Here is a 25493-nt window from a genome sequence, read left to right on the forward strand (position 1 = left end):
AACATTTGACTTTTAGCAACAAGAGAAAAAGACAAGGCAAGACATGAAATAGATACATGTGAAGGAAATGGGGAAGGACTGTTAATCTTCATTAATCACAATAAGAAAACATAAGAAATTACTTAGTAATTGTAGAATTTATTCATCTATTTTGAGGAAATAAAATCTGGTTCTTGAAAAAATTGGCATGAGATATAAGCATGATTTGATAAACTAACCATTGTGTTTTTACTAACAATAGTTTAACATTACATTTAATTCAAACTGCTTTTCCTTGTTCAATAAACCACATCTAAAATAAAAGTTATAACTCAGCAGGCTGTGTGAATAAAAAATCTTTAGAGAAAGAAAGTTGGGGGGCAATTTTTTCATATAGGGATCAAGCTGCACTTGATCATAGTTCTAAAAAGAGAAACAAATAAGGAAAGAATAAGCTCTCACACACAATTTTACAATCAGCAGTTAGGGCAACCCAGCTGGCAGTGTGGCTGAACATCCTATAAAGGGGGATTACTGGTTATGTACACTGAAAACTAATACTGATTTTTATATTTCAAGTTCTAAGAAATATGGTAGAAATTTTGCTAAATATGAATTTAAAAATTTAGCGTATGTTCAGCTTACATTTTAGAATGAATTGATAGAAAAACTAAAAGAAAAATGGCTTTCGGGGGGGGTGTGTTAAATTTACAATTACATGCTACACATATTTTTATAACTATAAAAATAATTACATGGGTTTTTTTTTTGGTTATTTTGTTAGTGTAATTTTGAATGAATTGCATACTGTTGGTTATTTGGTATGTGATGTTTTAACCAAAAAAATTCACATTAAATGGAAAAAAATATTTGGTTGCATCTATCCTTTTTATGTTCTCTGACCTAAACCATTTAGGGGATATTACCTAATTGTAAAAAGTATCCCTTAGTGAGGTCTTTTTTTCCCTAATTATTGGTATGTTATGCTGTCTTAACAGAATATTCGTAAATAAAATAAAAGACGAAATGAAGGGAAAAAAAACATGAATCTAATTGTATTACTATATAATGAAATTGTATGCTAATTTTCAGACAAATAACTATATTTAGTTATGGATTCTGGTTAGATATGCCTTTTAGTAGAAACAGTGGGGGGAAATCTTAAACAGAAACTTGAATAAATTTAAAATTAAAATTCATCATACTTTTGGGATGTTTAATGTATTTTTATCATACAACAATGAAACAGCTAGTATCATGACAGTGACCATAACAAAACATACTCTTATTAAAATCCACATTAAATGTAGTGCCAATAGCAAGAACTCTTATACAATTCTGATTGTATTTTATTTTTATTTGCACTTCATTTGTACTTCTTGGTTAATTAAGGTGATTGTATTCTGAGAATTGTATACAATTGGATAGAAGAAAAAATATTAAAACTTTACAGAGAAAAAATATATAGTAATAATAATACAAAGTACCTAACCAATATTTTGAAGCTTTTTGAACCTGATATTGTATAGCATTCAGGCTTTCAGTGCTTTGTATTTAATTGAATAGTTGTATATTTTAAAAAACAATCCCTGTTAAATTCATACTACTGCTGATGAAAGCTTTTTGCTATAAATGCATAATTCTTGAATCAAGTTGTGGCTTTCTTGCAACCAAGAGCTCTTTGAGCACTCTTGCATGTTTTGAGTCACTTTCTGAGAAAATGATTTCTCAGCATTTCCCAGCTCTACTGTGTGGTCACTGAAAACATTTAGAAAAGTGGCATTCCATTGGGTTTTTTAACTATATTGCTGTAAGAAAAGCAGTGGACTGCAGAGATTAAAATAAATTATGTGTTTATTGTAATGCCACAATGCAATCCAGTCCTGGTGCAACTCAAAATATAAATCTAATGTCAATGCTACATCTTTTACATTGCAAATATTTGAAGTTGCTTACACATTGCTGATTAATAACTATTTTTAATTTATTCTACCATTTCCCCCTCCCCTTTCCATTTGTCTTTTCAGTACTGCGAGATGACTTCAGACAAAACCCTTCAGATGTTATGGTAGCGGTAGGTGAGCCAGCTGTAATGGAATGCCAACCTCCTCGAGGCCACCCTGAACCTACAATTTCATGGAAAAAGGATGGATCTCCTTTGGATGATAGAGATGAAAGAATTACAGTAAGCTTTTTCCTTTGAAAACAACTACAAAAACTAAAATATAGTTGCTTATTTAGCCATGTATTATTTGCCCCATTGTGCAAACATGAATTGCCACCCTGTATATGAAAAATAAAAGATGGAATTACATGCTGATTCATTTGAAAGATTCCTTCTGTTGGAAGAGTGCTACAATTCCTCAAAAATAAGTAAACTTGCTATTAAATTTTCATTTATACTGATATGCAAGGTTGTTGGATCATCTACATCTGATTCTACCAGTTTTAATTAAAAATAAATAAAATAATGATAAATGGCCTTTACAGTCCTATAGTATATTCTTCTTTCTTCAAAAATAAATAAATACAATTCTCCAGAAAGGAGAATAAAGTTAATTGAAACAGTGGTGGGATTCAAGAAATTTAACAACCGGTTCTTCCTAGTGACTGGTTGGGTGAGTGTGGCTGGGGGGGTCATGTGACTGAGTGGGCATGGCCAACTTGATGTCACTCACATCAAGGTGGGGTGCAGGTGGGCTGATGCTGCAGAGACAGGATGATTTCCTATGTTCCATACCAAGCCCCTTCCCGCCCCCTTGGGCTGACAAAATAAAAGCCCATCTAAAGATTGTGACTGCCTGCTGAACCTGCCTGGTGCATGCTGGAAAGGAGGTTGGGGGATAAAAAAGAGAAAGGCTGACAGAAACGTCCCATTTTCCACCTCCAGTGTGGTGCAGACAGCCCAATGGAGATGGAAAATGAGGCATTTCTATTGGCCCTTCTCTTTTTTCCCCATAGTTCCTTTTGCCAGTATGTACCAGGCAGACTCAGTAGGCAGTCTAGATCTTTAAATGGGCTTTTATTTTGTCAGCCCAATGTGGGGAGAAAGGGGCTTGGAATGGTACATAGGAAATTGCCCTATCTCTGCAGCATCCATTGTTTGCCAGTGGGCAGGCAATGAGGAGAAAGTGGTGGCAGGCAAGCAGGCTGGGCTGCAAGTGCCACATGGGAGGCAGCAGGGAAGGCAATCAAGCGGGTTGGGCCACAGGCACCATGTGGAAGGCAGTGGGAAAGGCAGGCAAGCAGGCAAGGCTGCAGGGACCACGTGGGAGGCCGTGGGGAAGGCAGGCAAGTAGGCTGGAGTATGGGGACCCTGTGGGACATCCCAGGGAAGGCAGACAAGCAGGCTGGGCCGCGGGGACCGCATTGGAAGCCACGGGGAAAGCAGGCAAGCAGGCTGGGCCGTGGGGACCATGTGAGAAGCAGCAGGTCGAGGAGTGAAGGAAGGCTTACCAGGACCACGTGGTCAAGGCAAGTGAGGGAACCAGAGCAGCAGCCGCTATGCCACGGGCGTAACTAGGTGAGCAGCCTAGGGCAAGGCGAGATAAGGAATGACTGGGAGGGGTGGGTGGGGCCAGCCAGTGGTGCAATTAGCCAGTTCTCTGAACTGCACAAAAATTTAACAACCAGTTCGCCTGAAACAGCTGAATCCCACCTCTGAATTGAAGGTTGTAGACCCTTGTATCATGCTAGTTACAGAATGTTTACAATAATAACCATTCCAAAAATTGATGTCCTTCCTTCTCCAATAGTATCAATATTATTGTGTTCATTTATCATTCCATTCCCTATTTCATTCTCTTCATTCATTCATTTTATCTTTCATTCAGTGAAAGATAAAAATCTATTTGTTGGGAAACATCCAACCAGTCTGGGGGGGGGGGGTGTCAAGTGGGGAACTAGCTTTGAGTCCTTGAAGAAGCTGCAAGAGGCATAATCCTGATAAATCAACCCCCAAGTTCCATAGAAACCTATATGCTTTTTTCCCAAGAAGCAGTCTGGGGAGACTTTTGTATTATAGGTGGTAGATAATAAAGTTATCTTGTTATTCATGTCAATTTTGGGCTCGACAGTTACTGACTTGCAGCCTTCCTGAGTGGATCTGCTTCCTTGTTCATATAATCACCATTTCCAAATTTCACTGCCAGCTTTTGATAAGCAAAGTCAATGGGGAAATCAACAGTAAGTCACATGTCATTGCATTTAATAATACTTGGTGATTGACTTAATGACTACAGCCCAAATATAAGATGGCAGGGTCATATGACTTAATCATGCTCCTAGTGATGAAGTTTCTGGCTCTTATTGCAGCTTATTGCATAGTAAGGACTATGTGCAATTTCATTCTTCAATAAGATTTAAATAAACATATGAATGTCTTGTTTATTACATTATTTAATTTTGCAACAGATGTGTCATTCTTTTTATAATTTATATTCTTTATAATTTATGATTTTTATGATTTTTGTAATTAATCAAGCTTTGGGGTTCGAGGATGATTTCCATGTGATTACCATGTATTTATAATTTACAAGATTTATATAGTAGAAATTAACTGAAATTATGAAAATAGTGTAATAGTCGCTTAAAAATCCATGAAATATGCTATTTTTAGTTGTTTATACAGTATAAACATAGAAAATAGAATAGAAGCTAAGAGTCATAATAGCAATAGCACTTAGACTCATATACTGCTTTATAGTACTTTACAGCCCTTTCTAAGCGGTTTACAGTCAGCATATTGCCTCCAACAATTTGGCTTCTTATTTTGCCCACCTCGGAAGGATGGAAGGCTGAGTCATCCTTGAGCATGATGGGATTTGAACTGCCTAATTGTAGGCAGCTGGCTGCAGCAGTAGCTTGGTTAGAGTACTGCACTCTAACCACTGCTCCACAGAGGCTCCTCATAAGCTAAAATAATTTAAAATAATTTAATTTGGTTTTCTTTGGTCTTTGAAGCTTGTTTACAGCAAATGATTAAAGAACTGATGGAATAATATTCCTGAACATTCTTTTTCAAAGAGAAACAAGTGTATTGACAGAAGTAATGTATTTACTGTTTACTTTTCTGTATGTGTTATGTTCTTTTTTAAAAAAATGGCATTTAAAAAAAAAAATTTACAGTTGTTAAATCCAATATTTGCTGTTTTGTTTCATTTTCTTTCTATTTGGGAATGTCATCTCAAAGGTGCTTTTTCAAGAGGCAACTGAACTTTCTTGTTTTTCTTTGAAGATGTTTTGCTTCTTATCCAAGAAGCTTCTTCAGTTCTAAGTGGATGGTGGGAAATGGAAAGCTAAATTCACAGATACACAATCAGTGTTTTTGGAATGCATAGGAGAGAGAGTACAACACTTCTTTAAAATAGCCAAATGCCAAATAGCTGAAAATAATTAAATTTATCAATCATCTTTGTTAAATTAAACAATTTAAATAAATTTGAAAGTTATGTATTAATTCAGTACAGAATACAGATCTGTAATCTAAAGATGAGTAATAGATTTTACCAGATTATAGCCCTTTTTTAAAAAGAAAAATCTTCATGAATATGTACAGATGTATATAATACTAGCCTTGTTGGTGTTATTTTTCCCAGGCCTGTAATTTTACATTTTGCTTATTTCACATTTTTCCTTAATAACTTTGCACTTCATAAATGCTTATATGGCTTCTGGTCATATTAAAAGTTTAATTGAAGCAAAGCACTTATAAAATAATGTATATTTCAAGTATCTGGTTTCTTCTACTGAATAGTTAAATAACCTTTGTTTGGAACTGTGCCACATACAGATAGTAAGTATATAAAAAGCAGCAAACTGACATACAATATGTTGGACACTATCCAAGTCTTCTTTTCAAAGGAAGCCAAAAAAGTAGATGCTTTCTGTCACAATTTATATGGTTTGCGGATTTGGTAAGCAAGCTGACATAGTTTCATTTGCAAATGGAAGCAATTTTAAGAAGTTAATGGAAGACAGAAAGGCATAAGAATGTCATTTTGTTTTGCACTAAAGTCTGTAAGAGAAAGTTAATATGGTATTTCAGAATGTTTCAATTTGAAGAAATATATTAAATGAATTTTTATGTACTAATATTCTTTAAAATTAATTTTGCTTAGATTAAATTTTAAATGATTCATTATTTTCAGACACATAATTATTTTAATCATTACATTACTTTAATTATAGCAATTGAAGTCCACCTGAGAAGCTTAAGTAAATTAACCCATGCCTTTTGTAATCTTTGGGATACCATTGGATGAGTAAGGTATAAATATAGTTTTAGAGCAGGATTCCTTCTTCGGTATCTTCCTAAGCATAGGAAAGCCTTTCCCATCATTTTCAATGAGTAATCTCTGGTAGCACCTCTGTTTCTCAGCTTTTGAAGATGTCTACAAATAGATCATCTACATGTGGAGAGCTGACCCTGATGATTGCCAGTTAACTTTAATTTGCACATAATACTTTTCTGATTTTGTTTGTTTGTTTGTTTAAGCAAGGAAAAGTTTCTGTAAGCAAACATTTCTAGCTGGTTTTTATGGTCCTTTTTCTTGTTTAACATATTCATTTTGGTTCACTTCTGTGTGCTTAGCTATACTGCATAATTCCATGTGAAATAGACTTTTTCATCTAGCTAATCAAATTCTTCTGGCTTTCTTGCAAGCCCCAAGCATTTATCTATGACTGTAAATAATGTTTTACAAGAGAGAAAGCGATTATTTTAATGTTGTGGCTATCAACACTTTAGCCAAGTTGTTAACCGTATAAGATCACAAATTGGCTGAGCCACTGATACTGCAATTAGAAAGCAAAGCTCTGGTCCAATGAAGATAAGCAATGGTTTTCTTACTAGCAAATAACAGAAAGCAAACAGACAAGGAATTAAGATTTCCAAAGAGGCAAGAGAACTTGAAGACAGGACATAGGGCCTATAAGATAGAACTGTAATGGAATATTTTAATTTTTTTATTTTTTTATTTTGATTTGTCAATCGCTTACAAGATAATAGGTATAAGTATATACATAGTTATGAATACATGAAATGGGTACATATAAGAAAAATAAAAGAAACAATAGGACAGGGACGGTAGGCACTTTGGTGCGCTTATGGACGCCCTCACAGACCTCTTAGGAAAGGGGTGAGGTCAATAGTAGACAGTCTAAGGTTAAAGTTTTTGGGGTTTGGGGAAGAAACCACAGAGTCAGGTAGAGTATTCCAGACATTAACCACTCTGTTACTGAAGTCGTATTTCCTGCAATCAAGTTTGGTGCGGTTAACCTTGAGTTTGTATCTATTGTGTGCACTTGTGTTGTTATGGTTGAAGCTGAAGTATTCATTGACAGGTAAGTCATTGCAATGTATGATTTTATATACCATACTTAGATCAGACCGAAGACAGCGTAATTCACGGTTTTCTAGGTCTAGAATTTCAAGTCTGGTGGCATAAGATATTCTACAATGAGTAGAGGAGTGGAGAACTCTTCTTGTGAAATATTTCTGGACTTTCTCAACTGTGTTAATATCAGATATGTAATGTGGGTTCCAGACTGATGAGCTGTATTCGAGGATTGGTCTAGCAAATGTTTTGTATGCTCTAGTTAATAGTGTGATATTACCAGAGAAAAAGCTACGTAGGATTAGGTTAACAACTCTTAATGCCTTTTTGGCTATGTAGTTACAGTGGGATGTAGCACTTACATCAGTAGAGATGAGTATTCCAAGGTCCTTTACAGAGCTTGGATCATCAACAAGGTCTTCACTATTCAGCTTGTATTTTATTTTCTGATTTTTTTTTGTCAATATGTAAGACAAAGCATTTATTCATTGAGATTTGAAGTTGCCATTTGTTTGACCATTCTGATACATAGTCAAGATCTTTTTGAAGGGTAGCAGTATTGTCTGTGGTATTGAACAGCTTTACATCATCAGCGAAGAGAACACAGTTGCTCTTAATATGATCACAGAGGTCATTTATGTAGAGTATGAAGAGAGTTGGTCCTAGAACACTGCCTTGGGGGACACCACTGTTGACAGGTACAGAATTTGATTGGACGCTCCCAATTTTGACCATTTGTTATCTGTTTGACAGGAATGCTTCTATCCAGTTATGCAGTTGTCCAGAGATACCATAAGATTTTAGTTTTAGGAGTAGTTTGTCGTGTACCACTGAATCAAAGGCTTTACAGAAGTCTATGTAGATTGCATCTATTGTTTTGCCCTGATCGAGTTGTGTAGTCCATATGTTTTTGCAGTGTAAGAGTTGCAGATTACAGGATAGATTTTTTTTCTGAAACCAAATTGTTTATTGGAGAGTAGGTTGTTTGTCTCTAAGTGGAGGATAATGGAATGGTTAATAATTGATTCCATGACTTTACAGGTGACGCAGCATAAGGAGATTGGTCTGTAATTTTCAACTAGGCTGGGGTCTCCCTTTTTGAAGATGGGGATGACCGTGGCTTGTGACTATAGGTTAGGCAAGGAGCTGGTCCTGAAAGATTTTTCAAAGATTATGCTTAGAGGTTCTGCTATGGCAGTGGATAGTTTTTTAAGAAGTAGGCACATATTCCGTCCGGTCCAATAGATAGAGATGGTTTTAGATTGCGTAGTGCTTTTTCAACATTGTCTTCTGTAAAATCGATATGTATTAGATCATTGTAGTTTTCTGTGGTTCAGCTAGGAAATACTGGGCATGATCCATTGCTGTTTACAAATACTGAGCCAAAGAATGTGTTAAAGATGTTGGCTTTAATGATGTCATCGTTGCAGTCTTTACCATTAAGTCCTATCAGGGGTGGGATGGACCTTGAGTCTTTTAGTTTGTTGTTTACAAAATTGTAAGAAGCGCGGGTGCGTAGAAGGTTTGTTTTCCTCTTGTTTAATGTGATAATTGGTGCATTCAGTCTTTATCTGGTGGCATAAATTTTTGTATCGGCTTTTGAAGTTGGCAACGTGACCAGATTTGTTTTTCCGCCAAAGTGATCTCTTTTTGGATTGAAGTTTCCTTATTGTTATGGGTAATCTGTTTTTTTGTGTGTGTGTTTTTTTGGCGGGAGTTGTTGTTGGTACATATAGTTTGATGACTCTTTTGACTTCAAGTAAAAATACGTTGTAATGGTCTTCAACAGTATTGCATCCAGTGAATAGAGATTGCCAATCAAGGGATGAGAGATCGTTGTCTATTAGATCATAGTTGCCTTTTTTTAAAACAAATTTTATTCAGTTTTTCACATTAAAAACAAAAATCTCTTTTTAGTGGACAACATATTTCCGGGTCATCACCTTTACATACAAATATGACAGCAATTATACATTCATATATGCATACTTAATTCTATTATTACATTTTCCATTCCAAATTTTCAGTAAGGAGAGAAACAAACACATTAATTCTAGCCTCTTTCATTAATCTCAATCGAAACATCTTTTTGTTTCATTTCAATTATTTCAAATATAATCATTTAATATTTATAATAATAACAAATAACAATAACAACAAACAACATATATAATAATAATAATAATAATAATAATAATAATAATAATAATAATAATAATAATAATAATAAGTTACCAATGTCTCTCCCTGCTTTTAATAGTTAACTTATTAATTTAGTTGGTATTTTAGTCTGTCATATTTCCTTTCCATTACACATTCTTTTTATAAATTCTAGATTAATACAAATTTTAACACTAAAGGAAAAAACAAACAAGTATAAGTTTCCCCCCTTTTACTGCTTTGACTGTGCCACCTCAATGATTAAAATATACCTTTATTAACCATCTTGATTCCCAATAAACCATTATTTTTAAGAAGTTACAATAATAATCATTACATCTTTTCATTCAGATTCCGCAGCATATTTCCCCCCTTAATTTTTAATAAAAGTTATCGGTATCTATATTACCCTATTTTCTAAATATTTTTAATTGCAGAAATATTCTTATTACCCCTTGTCACCCTGCAGAATCCCCTTTTTAATTCATCAACCATTATCTCTGAAAAAACAATTTCTTTTCAACATTTTACTATTTCCGTATTTCTTTAATTCATGCACCTGTTTCTTACTGCTTCTCCTCCTCTTTTCCCCATATCTTTTCTCATTCCAGTTTATATCCGTTTCTTTCTTAATATCTTCCTTTCCCCTTTTCTGCTGGGTCTTTCTGCCTTCACAGGTATTCCCCCTTTTGATTGCCTTCTTAAATCTCAACTTTTTAACCTTCCTTCTTTCCCCACTTCTTTGTAGTGTTCTTTGTGTTAATTGTCTATTTAAAATGTCTTCTCCTTGAGTCAACCTCCTCCTCTGAAGCTCTTTCTTCTTGTTCTTCAATCACCATTTCCATTTTTTCTAACACAGAGCAAAGTGATTCACCTCTTTCCTGTACTAATTCTCTCATATTTTTAAGTTCCGTTTTTAATTCCCGAAGAGATATCATCATTACACACTCTTGTATTTTGTGATCATTAAAGTCCACAAAAAAAAAAACACTTTTACTTTCCTTTGTTCTTCTTTCAATTTTCTAAAGTTCTCAATTATTCCAGCCCAGGGTCTATACCAAAAACATCAATCAATCCCACAGTCAGTCTTTCCTTGCTTTTTTCTGTATTGTGCTTCTGCTTTCACTTTCTAAGATTCTTACTTTGTTTCAATATTTCTTTAGTGTTATATCCACACAAGTTCATTCAGAAACAGTATGCTTTCCCTTTTGTTTGAGCTCGTTTTTGTCAAAAGGTGGCACTCTCCATTATACAAAGTCTTTCCTTTTGTTTGAGCTCGTTTTTGTCAAGAGGTGGCACTCTCCATTATACAAAGTCTTCCCTTTTGTTTGAGCTCGTTTTTGTCAAAAGGTGGCACTCTCCATTATACAAAGTCTTCCCTTTTGTTTGAGCTCGTTTTTGTCAAAAGGTGGCACTCTCCATTATATAAAGTCTTCACCTTTTTCCCCTATTTTTTTGTTTAGGGTTTTCCGAACCTCAATATTCCAGCACAGTCCAGTCTCCAATTTGTAAACTTTATTATTATTATTTTTTGACAATCTTAAGTCCAGCTTTATTTTATGCCTGTTTATTGCCAAAATATTTTAGTCCAATTTAGTTAAATCTTTAGTTCCAGCTTCTTCCTTTCCCGGTTCGAAGCCCTGCTTAGCTGTCAAAAATATTTTCTTATTTTTTTTCCTGTCCCTTTGTAATTTCACCGCTCACTTTTCTTTTCCATGTTACCTTAATCTTGGGGTCCTTTTGTTTAGTTGTATTGCCCAGTTGTCCCGGTTCAGATGTTATCCACCTCTTTCTTCCCTCCTGCACAAAGCTTAATCCAGCTGAGTCCTCCTCTTCAGGGTGGCCATTTTAAACCACCGCTGCAGTCATCTTCGGAGGAAAAAAGACCAAGCCCAGGAGGGTAGATGCAGCTCCCCTCAACCTGGCTTGCGGCTTCCCCTTACTCCATCGCCCCTCCAAGGCAGCTTCAGCTCCTAATCGTAATTATCGGGGCTCTCCAGTGAAAGAGCACGGACCATAGCCACAGAGAGTTGCGATCTATGGTCCATCAGCGAGGAGGCTCCGCCTTCTTCCCCATAGTTGCCTTTTTTGAAGTTATAATTGGGGATTACGTCATTGTGATGATTTTTGTGTGGGCGTATGTTGAGACAAAAGTCAATCATATTGTTGGAAAGGGGTTCTTTAGTTTGTATTCCGTAAATCGAATTCAAACTATTGCAGAAGATGAGATCGAGGCAGTTGTTAAGTCTAGTGTTGTTGGTTACTAGTTGCTCCAGTCCCAGATTTGTAACAGCATTGTAGAATGTTGCATGTATGGGTTCAGTTGTACATTCATTTAGGGTCCAGTTAATATGAGGTAGATTGAAGTCACCAAGAAAGATAAAAGCGTGTGGGCAGGATGTTGCCCATGTTAGTAGTGAATTTAGCTTGTTTACATGTTCGATGTCATAATCAGGTGCTCTGTAACATAGTAAGAATCGAAATGTGATATTTAAAGATAGTTCACAGATGATGGTCTCAGGAAGAGCAAGCTCCTGGGTAACTTGGATGTTTTTTAGATGTAAGGACTTTTTATAGAAGATAGCAACACCACCTCCTCTACGGATTTCACGATCTGATCGGTAAACATGATAGTCTCTTACTGTGGTAATGGAGTCAGGGAGAGATGCATTGAGCCATGTTTCACAGACAAATATGATGTCGAATTTAACCATATTAAGTAAGAGGAGAAATTCAGGTATTTTATTCACAAGGCTTCTTGCATTGAGTAGCTTGCATTTAAGGCCAGCAGTAGTTGGAATTGAGGTAGTTAGGGGCGTGCGTGCCTAGTCTTGTACTGTACTGCATTCCCTTTAAATGAGGAAGGTTAACACTGAAACAAACTTATGCTTTGGTTACGACCAGTGGTGGGATTCAAGTTTTTTTACTATTGGTTTTGTGAGTGTGGCTTGGTGGATGTGGCGTGGCTTGGTGGGCATGGCAGGGGAAGGAAACTGTAAAATCTCCATTCCCACCCCACTCCAGGGGAAGGTTACTGCAAAATCTTATTCCCTCCCCAACCCATTAACCTGCTTTCCAGCTCCGTTCTCCTGTGCAGGGCAACAAAATATTATTATATTTGTTCATTTATTTTAAAAAATGCTCCATATTTCAGTGTAAGGGCCCATATTGGGGATTACAGTGTGAGTCTAAAAATATAACCAATCAGGTTTAGAATAACACATTTTTTTCTAGGAAAAAGATATCATGGAAATGACTTCTCTGAGGCATATTCAGAGCACCTATTCGATAAAAATCACTTATATTTACTCAGAATAACACTGTAACTGGGTAAATCCATATGACTTAATTGAGGCATTGTCTTATTAGCTGAGAAGTAATTTACTCTGTAAGTAACATCTGCTAGGAATTACCTGGTTGGTCTCAGGAGGTGGGCCTTCTCTACTGTGGTACAGTAGTACAGTGGTACAGTGTACCTATGTGGTACACTGTCTCCCTGCAAGGTCAAATTGGTTCTATCCAGAGGTGGGATTCTACCGGTTCTATAGAACCCCTTGTTAACTTTCTAAGTAATTCGGGTAACAGGTAACTGGTAGTTAGAAGCAATCTCTGTTTGTTTTTTTCCAACCTTATTACATTCTTGGCAGACAGCCTAGACTTCCTGTCTCCGGAGCTTCTGAGGCTTTCTTAAAGGGGAAGGGTTGTTTTAAGATTTTTACATGCTGTTGGGAGGAAATACTTGCCTGGACAATCAGCACTTTGAAGAAATAATTGAATAATGAAGCAAAGCTTTTAGTGACAGGGAACCAAGATGAGTGACATTCAGCAAGGCTTCTTGGCTAGCTAGAAAGACTAACATTCAAACGTGAGTTTACTTACTCTTTCTGAGTTTGGGGCTAAAACTGGTTTTTGGTGAAGGTTAATTCTGTGCTTGGTGAAGTTTAATCCTGTGTTTATTGATGGGATAATTTTCCCTATTCAGCTTCAACAAGCAACAGTTACTGTTATGATTTAATTATTTGTATTGTATTTCAATTTTTTCTTGCCTCATGGTTTCTTTTTCTATTTGGGGAGGGGGGTCTTCCTTCACTGCTTTAATACTATCTGGCACTGTCCTTTTGGGGTATATTTCTAAGAGGCAGGATGCAAGCTTGGCACTGATTTTTTTTAACTGCCTTTCTGGAGGGCATGTGACCTTTCCTTAAATCTGGGTGATTTCCTTAGGATATCTTTTGAGGTGAGTGAGGCCAGCTGGTATTTTTAAGTGTTCAAATGGATCTAAGGATTGCTTCTCTTGGGTGTGCTTTTCTGGAGAGCTTAAATGACCTCTCTGCTAAAGGGTTTCACTTTATGAGCAAGAGTTGGCTGCTTGATAGTTATCACTGTATTTTAAATATTTTCATTCCTCAAGGTGCTTTGGCACCCTGCCTGATTTGTAACTTCAGCTTGCAGGTAGTTTTAATCTAATGATTGGTATTTAGGGCAGCTTTTTCCAAGCAAAGAAGCTGTTTGTATTTTTGTACAGGTAATTCTTGACTTACAACAGTTCACTTAGTGACCATTCAAAGTTACAATGGCACTGAAAAAAGTGACTTATGACCATTGCAGCATCCCCACTGTCATGAGAGGTCAGGCGAGGAGAAGCGCCCCTTGACATGAGTGATGTCGAGTTGGCCATGCTCTGCAGCCCTCCCCATAGCTCCTTCTAGCTGCCCGGGCCTTGCCCTGCCCTCTCCAGGGCTCCCAGGCCTTGGAAACTGGCAAAAAACACTTGCTAAGCAACTGGCCATTAAGCAAGGACCACTTACATTTGGTTTGCCAGTCACCTGGCCACCTGCCCACGCCACCCCAGTCACATGGCCACCTAGCCATGCCCAGTCAGCAAGCCACTCTCACCCCAGTCACATGACCACAAGCCACACCCACAAATTAGGCCACACCCACAGAACTGGTTGTTAAGAAATTTGAATCCCACCCCTGGTTCTATCCCTGTTATTATTTTAGAAATCCTAAAGACCCAGTTGTGTCACAAGATCTGGATATCTCAGAGAACTGGAGGCATTCTTAGCTGGCTTAGTTGATCTTTTACTCTGTCCATGGGGTTTTATATTTTAAACTTTTAGTGATTTTTGAAAAAAAAATCACTTTTTATATTTTTCATGCAATAATCAATCCATACTTCAATAAATGAAAGGACTTTCTAATGTGCTATCTCCTCAATAAAACATTTTTCATTCTTAATTGCCTTAAAAATTCCTGTTCACCATAGCAATAATGTGTAACAATAGATAATTATGTGGATTATATCCATAACATATGCACCAAGGTTGATTTAATTTATTACATTTCCAGAACTTTATGAGAACCAACATTTTCTAAATGTTTTGAGTAGTCCAATAGATTATTTACTTCTTCCATTAAAATTAAAATTAAATTTAAATATTAATTTATCCAGTTCCTTAATAAATTTATATGGAGTCAGTGTAAACAATATGTATTTTCTCTCTCACTCACATTCTCACTCTCACTCCTACTTTCCCTCACCATTATTCATTTTCACAGAATAATTCTTCTATAGAAACTTGACTATTTTATTTTATTATTTTATATGTTAATATCCTTTTTCAATCAGTGACATATTTAGTAATGTTTTTATTGGTTAGTCGAGTCCTTGGTTGCTCTCTGACCTTGCTTATCTTCTTGAAGACATTTCATTACAAAACTAGGTAACATCATCAGTGCACATAGATTCTTATTGATTAATTTTAATCTTTTTCTGATAGAGGTTTAAGCATAATTAAATTTTGGCAAGTGGGGAATAAGATAATTATATTTATCTACTTTAAAATACACATTAGGATATTATTTATTTATTTATTAAATGTATTTGCTGCATACTTTGGGGCTACTCTAGGTGGCATACAACAGTTAAAAGAAGGAAATGAAAAGAAGGGTTAACAAGCAGAAGTAAAATATTAGAAGAATAAAATAAACAATGAAAAAGAAAGTGATAATATACTAATCTTGTAACAAAAGTTGGACAGGTGGAGAGCGAAAAAGGAGGTAGAGCCTGCCATCTCCAGTTGGGAACTCTCCCGTTGGGTCCCTGGGAAGATGGGAGGATGGAGGTGACAGATCTTATCCTAGAGGGGAGAATGTTCCAAAAGATTGGTGCTGCAGCAGAGAAAGCTCTGTTTTTGAATCCTGATAGTTGGAGTTCTTTGAACTGCTAAGGACCACATGGTTTTTACTATGTCCTGATATGTAAAGCCATAGAACTCAAAGAGAGTGTACTTACTTTTTCACATGACCGAGGGGGGGGTAGTTCTGCTGGATTATCAGGGCCAGCAAGATAGATATTTACACAAGCCTGTCAGATTGGTCAGAGCAATTACAGTATCTGCCCTCTTTCAATTTTTTGTAGCAAATTTTTATTTATCTCTACATTTGGTGTTTTAAGAGTTTCCAGTGAATCCTACTAATAGATAAAACAAGTCTGAATCAAACTCCTTTTATCAAAATAGTAAAATCAAGTGATTATTTTATTTATTTAATTAACAAAGTTGGTCAACATTTAATGTGCCAAAGTAGAATAATTTATTTCATCTAGATCAGGGGTCCCCAACCACCGGGCCGCGGACCAGTACCGGTCCGTGGAGCACTCTGTACCGGGCCGCAAAGAAAATAAAATAAAATAAAAATGGCGGCTTTCTTTGCCTTCGGTGAATGCTGCTGGGATCAGGGATCAAGGACACAAATGAAAGAAGGGGAGGGAGGAAGCAACCAAAGCCTGTCCTGCTCTCCGGCTCAGTGGCTTCGGTTTCCTCCCGCCTCGTTCCTCTCTCAGTCGCTCTCTCGCTCCTCCACCAGCCCAGGAAGAAACTGCTTCAAAGAAGCCGGGGGTGGCTTTTCCTGTTGCCGCAGCTCCTCCGAAGCGGCCGTTCACCCCCACCCCGCCCGCCCGCGTGCGGTTCAATCCAGTGCTCCGTTCTGCCTGCCTGCCTGCCTTCGTTTCTGGTTGATTCGGAGCAGCTTTGGCTGAGAATAATAACTATTCGCCTCTTTTTATCAGCCAAAGCTTCTCCGAAACAACCAGAAACGCAGGCAGGCAGGCAGAACGGAGCACTGGATTGAAGCTGGCGGGTGGGGTGGGGGTGAACGGGCGCTCGGAGGAGCTGCAGCGACAGGAAAAGCCACCCCCCCCGGCTTCTTTGAAGCAGTTTCTTCCTGGGCTGGATGTTAGAGGTCCATCGTAGCTCTGAATGATCCCTAAACAAGGACTACAGGAGCTTCCTAGGGAAAACACACTGACTAAATGCTCCTCATTCAATTCCTGTTTTCATCAAACAGAGATAAGAGAAACATCTGCATGAAATTTTGTAGCTACACAGCTGAGCAAGACCTAGAACTAGAGAGACTGCAGTCAGGTGTCTTTAATGCTAGTTGTAGGGTAAACATAAAGTTTTGGGAATGGAAAATAGAATCTCCCCCCCCCCCCCACCCGCCGGTCCTTGAAAAAGTGTTTGTGCTTGAAACTGGTCCCTGGTACAAAAAAGGTTGGGGACCACTGATCTAGATAATGTCAGTCCATTTAAAGGATCAGTTGTGTAAGATTTCACTAACTGTTAGAATTAATTTGAACTAATCCTGGTTTATCTGTGGCAATCTTACAAATCTTCACTCTTATCGCAGTTCTTATTACACAGATTTTAAATCATAGCATGCTGAGTTATAAATAAAAATATTACAATTTATACAGAAAAAAATGTAATACCTATCTGTCTGATCTGAAAAGATTACAGAATCATTTCCAAAGTTCTGAGTTTCTACTGAAGTGCAGGCAAACTCATTTTACTAAAATGGGTAAACTTTGGCCACTGAAGCTTTTAATTTTCTTAAGAGAGTCTATCCTGTGAAAATCAGTCCAGATGCTCCAAACAATACCTAGAGATCTTCAGATCTCTTTGTCATTGGTATTGGCTTCATCATCAGGATTATAGAAGAAAGTTTTCCCCAAAAATGAGTCAAAACCAGGAATTTTCAGGCAGTATCAGTGCTGTTGTGTCTGTAAGAAATCAAGCAATGCACTCCATGCTGAGAACCTCATAATAAGAAACAACAATATACCATGAAGCTGGTTGTGGAATAACTTAGGGATACTTTATTGTCTCGGGATCTGACATCTTATTGAAGGATCTCAGAACTTTTCAGAAAGTTATCCAGAATAAAATCAGCCCAAACTTAAATAACTAGACCATACAGTAAGAGAGCAATGTCAACTATACAGTTGAAACTGAAAAAGTTAGAATATCATGCAAAAGTTCATTTATTTCAGTAACGTAACTTAAAAGGTGAAACTAATATATGAGATAGACTATTACATGCAAAGCAAGATAGTTCAAGTCGTGATTTGTCATAATTGAGATTATTATGGCTTACAGCTCATGAAAACCCCAAATCCACAATCCCAGAAAATTAGAATATTGTGAAAAAGTTCAATATTCTAGGCTCAAAGTGTCCCACTCTAATCAGCTAATTAAGCCATAACACCTGCAAAGGGTTCCTGAGCCTTTAAATGGTCTCTCAGTCTAGTTCAGTAGGGATCACAATCTTGGGAAAGACTGCTGACCTGACAGTTGTGCGGAAAACCATCATTGACATCCTCCATAAGGAGGGAAAGCCTCAAAAGGTAATTGCAAAAGAAGTTGAATGTTCCCAAAGTGCTGTATCAAAGCACATTAATAGAAAGTTATGTGGAAGGGAAAAGTGTGGAAGAAAAAGGTGCACAAGCAGCAGGGGATGACCGCAGCCTGGAGAGGATTGTCAGGAAAAGGCCATTCAAAAGTGTTGGGGACTTTCACAAGGAGTGGACTGAGGCTGGAGTCAGTGCATCAAGAGCCACCACACACAGACGGATCCTGGACATGGGTTTCAAATGTTGTATTCCTCTTGTCAAGCCACTCCTGAACAACAAACAACATCAGAAGCGTCTTACCTGGGCTAAAGAAAAACAGACCTGGTCTGTTGCTCAGTGGTCCAAAGTCCTCTTTTCTGATGAGAGCAACTTTTGCATCTCATTTGGAAACCAAGCACCAAGAGTCTGGAGGAAGAATGGAGAGGCACACACTGCAAGATGCTTGAAGTCCAGTGTGAAGTTTCCACAGTCTGTGTTGATTTGGGGAGCCATGCCATCTGCTGGTGTTGGTCCACTGTGCTTCATTAAGTCCAAGGTCAACACAGCCGTCTACCAGGAGATTTTGGAGCACTTCATGCTTCCTTCCTCAGACGAGCTTTATGGGAATGCTGACTTCATTTTCCATCAGGACTTGGCACCTGCCCATACTGCCAACAGCACCAAAACCTGGTTCAATGACCGTGGGATTACTGTGCTTGATTGGCCAGCAAACTCGCCTGACCTAAACCCCATAGAGAATCTATGGGGCATTGCTAAGAGAAAGATGAGAGACATGAGACCAAACAATGCAGAAGAGCTGAAGGCCGCTGTTGAAGCATCCTGGTCTTCCATAACACCTCAGCAGTGCCACAGGATGATAGCTTCCATGCCACGCCGCATTGAGGCAGTAATGTGCAAAAGGGGCCCAAACCAAGTACTGAGTACATATGCATGCTTATACTTTTCAGAGGTCCGATATTAGTCTATGTACAATCCTTGTTTTATTGATTGCATGTAATATTCTAATTTTCTGAGATTGTGGATTTGGGGTTTTCATGAGCTGTAAACCATAATCATCTCAATTATGACAAATCATGGCTTGAACTATCTTGCTTTGCATGTAATGAGTCTATCTCATATATTAGTTTCACCTTTTAAGTTGCATTACTGAAATAAATGAACTTTTGCACGATATTCTAATTTTTTGAGTTTAACCTGTACTAGTCAATGAAGTTTTATTTTAAAAGAATGGATATAAAGAAAAATTTAATGTTTTGAAATGGCCAAATTGGAGTCTGGAACTAAATCTCATTGAAATATTATGAGCTGGATCCTAAGTAAACCATTTCATGGTAGAAAACCTTCAAATCTTATTGCATTGAAGCAATTGCTTGGGAGGAATATATACCCTATGAGAAGATTGTTGTATAATTATGGAAAACATTTTATTGTAGTTACTATACTAAATTCAACTTAATGTTGAATTACAACAGTGATTTTTTTGTCATATAGCCAAATGTGCAATAGGCAAACAAGTAGATTGCTTTGTTTATTAGATAAACAAATAATCTTTTGAGGTCAAATGTCCTACATTCTTTTTATGTATCAGTAGCACCCATGTGAAGTCCTGATTATATTAGCAAAGTCAGGCAAAAAATCAGAAAAATGAAAGCAAGTAAATAATTATTTCAACAAAATTGTACAAATAGAGTAGGAAGGTATTATTTTTCTTCAACATTTGCTATTAAGAGGCAAAACACTTTTGAACATAAGCACATTTAATAGTTATGATTCATATTTTTTTCATAACTGAAGTGGTATATATAATTTGTTAATATACATATATTTATATTACTTCTATTTTGGTTTGCTATGCTTAAATATTCCCATCAAACAGAAAAATCTCCCAGTTAAGTATTGTAAAATTTGTCATTTTGTTATAACTTGTATTTAATTGACAAATTCATGCTTATATCTTGATCTATTAGTGGTACTGTTAGTATATTTACCAATAACTGGAAATTATAAAAGGATTTGGAATATACTTTCAGATATTGTAAGACTGATTTATTTTTGCTCATTATAAAAGATAAATTGGCTTCATAGAATGCTCATAGAATAACCACAGACATTCTGATGAATTTATACCATAGTATTGCTAGAAAACATTGACTATTTAGAGAAAAGTTTTTCCTGTATAGACTTTTGAAGCTGATAATCATCTGGTTCAGTAGCACCTACCCAACGTTAGTTTAACAAAAATACTAAAACCAATTCAGAATAGATTTCTTTTTGTTTGGGATATTGCCAGAAAAATCCCAAAATAGACAGAGAGAAAACAGACTGAAAGAACATAATAGCAATCTAGCTCCATAACATATAGAATGTTCACCTTAGTGAAACATAAATTCAGGACATCTTTATCTATAATCCCTAAATTGAAAATATCTGACTATTTGTCATATTATATAAGAAACAAAAAAAATAATTATTTGAATTTCACAGTTTGATCATCAAAATCTATTATCACACATTTGAAAAAAACCTCCCACACATGTACATTTATTTTTAAATCAATATTTTTAAAAATTGTACTGTCCATTCAAATAAACTGTCAGCTTTTTAAAAAAAACATTTTCTTTTATGGTTTAGTTTAGTTTATATTTGTAATTTTGTTGTATGCAAATATTTCAATTGGTTTGCTCATGTTTTATGAAGGAATTATTAATACTTATCATTTTTATTTTAGATCAGAGGAGGGAAGCTGATGATTACCTATACCAGAAAAAATGATGCAGGGAAATATGTCTGTGTTGGAACAAATATGGTTGGAGAAAGAGAAAGTGAAGTAGCAGAGCTTACTGTTCTTGGTAAATTTATTTTTTGTTTAAGAATTATAGATAATTCCACTATTAAACTATAGTGCCCAAGCATGGCCTTTCTGTCAGATATGGAGAGTGAGGGAGAAACCAGTCCTGCAAGAAATTAATCCTGCAAGTAACCTTGTTCCATCCCACATAGGTCTTTAAGGGTGAATAATACCAGTGGTCTACTGGAAGCCAGTGGACATGCTGCAGTGTATTCAAAATTGCATGTGTCATTGTATTCTGAGCAGCTGAAGCTTTTGGATATGCCTCAACAATAGTCCCATACAGAACATGTTACAATATTCCAACTGGATTCCTGTGCATCCTGCGCTGAACTTTCAGAGAAAAATCATGTACCTTTCCCTCAATAATAAATAAGTTTCATTTTATCCTGATAAATATAACAACTACAAAAAGGAAGAATGACCAAAACATGTTGTGTATGCAATGTCTTCAAAGAAAAACTATAAGAAATACATAAGGCTATAAATAATTTAGCTTTAAAAGTACAAAATACAAATGATTATGATAAATAAATCTAATATTTCAGCTAGGAACTGTACCTGAAAGGATGAACTTAAACATGACAGTGCTGATTATCTCAGACTGTATATATTACTTTCCAGGAGTTCAATTACCTAGAGCAAAGTGGACATTATAATTCAAAGATGTAAGAATCATATATTAGGGATGTGCAGTCTTTCACATCAAAAGAAGAAAAGTACCTTGAAGCAGGAGGAAGTATATTTATTACATCTTAAATTACCTCCTTAAAAGAGTTGTCTTTCCCTGAGTTTGCATTATGACCACATGTAAGAAGGTACCAACAAGATGCAACTTAGTTCCGTATGCATTTAGTTGGCCCAGAATGCTGTTCTGGGCAGCCCAGGGATACAATCCATTAGGGCGGTCCTTATGTTTTATGCATTTCTAGATGGGTATGCACATACAGGCAACATCTCCTTCTAACACATATTTTCCTAGAAACACTTCCCATGAAAGAATCTTTTTGCCTTCATATCTGAAGCACTGAACATCTCACTGATATTTTCATTTCAGCATTGAGTTTCAATATATTGAAATGTCTCTTTGTTCTATCTCTTAGTTTTCTTTCTTTTTCACAAAGGAATTTAATTTTTGTTTTGTTTTACTGTCCTTATACCAGGAAGAATTAATAAGCAAGAGATAGATTGTAAATTCAGGGGTTTGCAAAAATCTTAGGTTTTGGGGACACTTAAATAACATAATTATAAATCTTAATTACTTCAGATCAAATTTCTGATGCTCTGCCATGTTTTTCTCTAAATTGTCTAGGTCCTAGCATGTTGCAGGTTCTTAAATGACTATGCAAGGTTCAAACTACTCCTGGGACTTGCAAGTATCATGTTTTCTATGCTATTATCTAGTTATCATTTGTTTTCTTTAGAAAGACCATCATTTGTAAAGAGACCAAGTAATTTAGCAGTAACCATAGATGACAGTGCAGAATTTAATTGTGAAGCGCGTGGAGATCCAGTGCCAACACTGAGATGGCGAAAGGATGATGGAGAACTACCTAAATCAAGGTGCAGTTCGCTTCAATAATATTTTGAAAAACGTACATTGCTGTGTTCTTGACTTTTAGAGGTGGTTGAAATATAAACCCGGTGTATCAAAAATACTGTGACAATGTAAAGATCTTAGGGGATTTGCTTTCAAACTGACTTATCCAATTTTAAACTTATTAAAGGGTTAAGATAACAGCAACTCTTAGGCATGGTACCTATTTATAATATTCAACTGCAGAAACTAATTAATTGTTGGTGTATTTAATTTAGACACATAGTCTATTATTAAAGAAATAGTGCTGGATTAAATAGGCCTTTATTCTGAGTTGTAATTCATCTTAATATTATTAATTACTATCATTGGAAACTGATATGTTAGTTCAGTGTTCATTGAATGATGGTATTTTTAATTTTTTTCTTAAAGCAATGGATATGAATGCATAAAATTAGATGCTGCTATAGGAGACAATGACATGTTTCCAGAAAAGAGCAACTAACTCCTATTTCAATCTTGCAGTCTTCTCACCTATTAGTGTTCTATCCATTTAATTGATGGAACATATAACAAACAGTTATATGTTTTAGCCTTAAGAAATACAGATAGTCTTTCACTTACAACCGGTTACTTAATAACCATTCAAAGGCATGATGAAACCCCCCCACATAAAAATAACTATCTATTACTCATTTGTGAAGTTATGATGGATGTACCTCCTTCACAGTCATTTGATTGCATTTTGGGCAATTAGAAACTGGCTCACCTTTATGCCATTTGTAGTGTTTCATGATCATGTGACCAGGGGTGGGATTCAAAATGTTTAACAACCGCTTCTGTGGGCATGCCTTAGTTGGTGGACATGGCTTGGTGGTCATGTGACTGGGTGGACGTGGCTTGGTGGTCATGTTATTGGCTGGGCATGGCCAACTCAATATCACTCACATTGAGGCACGCATCTCCTCGCCTGGCCTCTCATGACTGTGGGGATGTTGCAACAGTCATAAGTGTGAAAAATGGTCATAAGTCACTTTTTTCAGTGCCATTGTAACTTTGAATGGTCACTCCACACAAGCAAAGTACCAGCAAAGGAGGGGGGAAAAAACTCCAGAGACGTTCCTGAGACAGGAAGTCTAGTCCTGCCAAGAATGTAATAAGGGTTAACGGAGAGACAGTTTCTGTAAGCAACACCAGAATGTTTCCTTCCTGCCTTCCTTACAGGATTAGGCCAGTAATTTCTTCTAACAACTGGTTCTCCAAACTGCTTAGAATGTTAACAACCAGTTCTAGCAAATAGGTGCAAACTGGTAGAATTCCACCCCTGCATGTGACCATGATTTGCTGTGTTTTTTGCTTATTTCTCATGTTTATTTTCAGTTTCCAACAAGAATTATGCATTGGGGAAAATTAACTGGCTTAATAACTGTCACATGTGCTTAGCAACCACCATGTTCATTTAATAACTGCCATGTTCATTGAATAGCCACCATATTCACTTGATGACCACTGTGCCTGCTTAACCAAAACTGTCAAAAAAAAATCAGGTCTGGTCACATGATGCCTCTACTTATGATCACAACTTATGACCATAATTTTGAGTGCAATTATGGTCCTAATTTGAGGATTCTGGCTATAAATAGTATACAGATATACAAAAAAAACCAGCACACATGTGAGAGGCTTGGAGCTAAATTCTACAAATAGCAGTAGCACTTATATACTTTCATAGTGCTTGACAGCACTTTCCAAATGCTTTACATTGTCAACATACTGCCTCCAACAATCTGTCATTTTACCGGCTTCGGAAGGATGGAAGGCTGAGTCAACCTTGAGTCAAACAGGATTGTACTCCTGGCAGTATGCAGAATTAGCCTGCATTCTAACCACTGTGCCTTTAATAATTATTAAAGGATCTAGGTACGTTTAACTTAAATATGAGAAAGCTAATGGGATACATGAAATCAGTTTTCTGGACAGGGAATTGAATTAAAAGATCTCTGTTTTTCAGCCAGTGGTGGGATTCAAAATTTTTTACTACCAGTTCTGTGGGTGTAGCTTATTTGGTGGGCATGGCTTGGTGGTCATATGATTGGCTAGGCGTGTCTTGGTGGTCATATGACTGGATGGGTGTGCTTGGTCATGTGACTGGGTGGGCATGGCCAACTTGACATCACTCATGTCAAGTGGTGCCTTGCCGGGCCTCAAAGAGATACAATTCCCCTCTATTTATTTACTACACTATTTAATCCTATGTATATATGCCATATGTGTACATACATATTACATAGTATAGTGTGTGTATAGGCACACAAAAAGCTACATTATCTACTATATATACTGTATGTGTATATACACACATTCACACACACACAGCTCTTCTAAAACTATACACATTCAACCTCACTGCATTTGGAAAAACACACCCATTCCACTTTCTGCCACACATTTAACTATAACTTCTGTACCTTAAAACATGCACACGCCTTCAGATTTACTTCCCTAGCCTGCACATGACCGTTAGACCCAGGAGATATCATGGATTGAGTAAAATGTGGTGAAACTCACTTAACAACGCTCTTGCTTAGCAACCAAAATTTTGGGCTCAATTGTGGTCATAAGTGAATGACTATCTCTGCCTTCCTCTGCATGGCAATCTTATCCTAGTAAACTCCTCTGCAAATTTTCCTCTCTGTTAGAAGTACCAAAATAATCCTGATTCCAGATGATATAAGGGAGTTGGACTAGATGGTCTCCAAGGTCCTTCTAACTCTGCTATTCTATGATTCTGTAAGGAACTCCTGCTCAAGCAGGAGTTTGGACTAGAACAGGGGTCTTCAAACTTGACAGTTTTAAGACTTGTGGACTTCAACTTCCAAAATTGCTCCTCCAGTCATGTTAGCTCAGAAATTCTGGGAGTTGAAGTCCACAAGTCTT

The 25493-nt window shown here is 36.7% G+C and overlaps 1 protein-coding gene across 5 annotated transcripts in view; it reads left to right on the forward strand.

Annotated features, from left to right (window-relative positions):
- ROBO1 (roundabout guidance receptor 1) overlaps positions 1 to 25493 on the forward strand; it is a 314654-nt gene that overhangs the window by 225730 nt on the left and 63431 nt on the right. For all 5 annotated transcript variants that reach the window (XM_087966632.1, XM_026664097.2, XM_087966635.1 and 2 more), the window contains exons 3-5: positions 2007 to 2164; positions 20900 to 21020; positions 22444 to 22582. In XM_087966632.1, the coding sequence (XP_087822758.1) occupies positions 2007 to 2164; positions 20900 to 21020; positions 22444 to 22582 (418 nt within the window). The remainder of the gene's footprint in view (positions 1 to 2006; positions 2165 to 20899; positions 21021 to 22443; positions 22583 to 25493) is intronic.

Source organism: Notechis scutatus, chromosome 5, assembly GCF_049901735.1.
Source record: "Notechis scutatus isolate UNSWTSFEM ecotype Mainland chromosome 5, rNotScu1.2, whole genome shotgun sequence".
NCBI lineage: Eukaryota > Metazoa > Chordata > Lepidosauria > Squamata > Elapidae > Notechis > Notechis scutatus.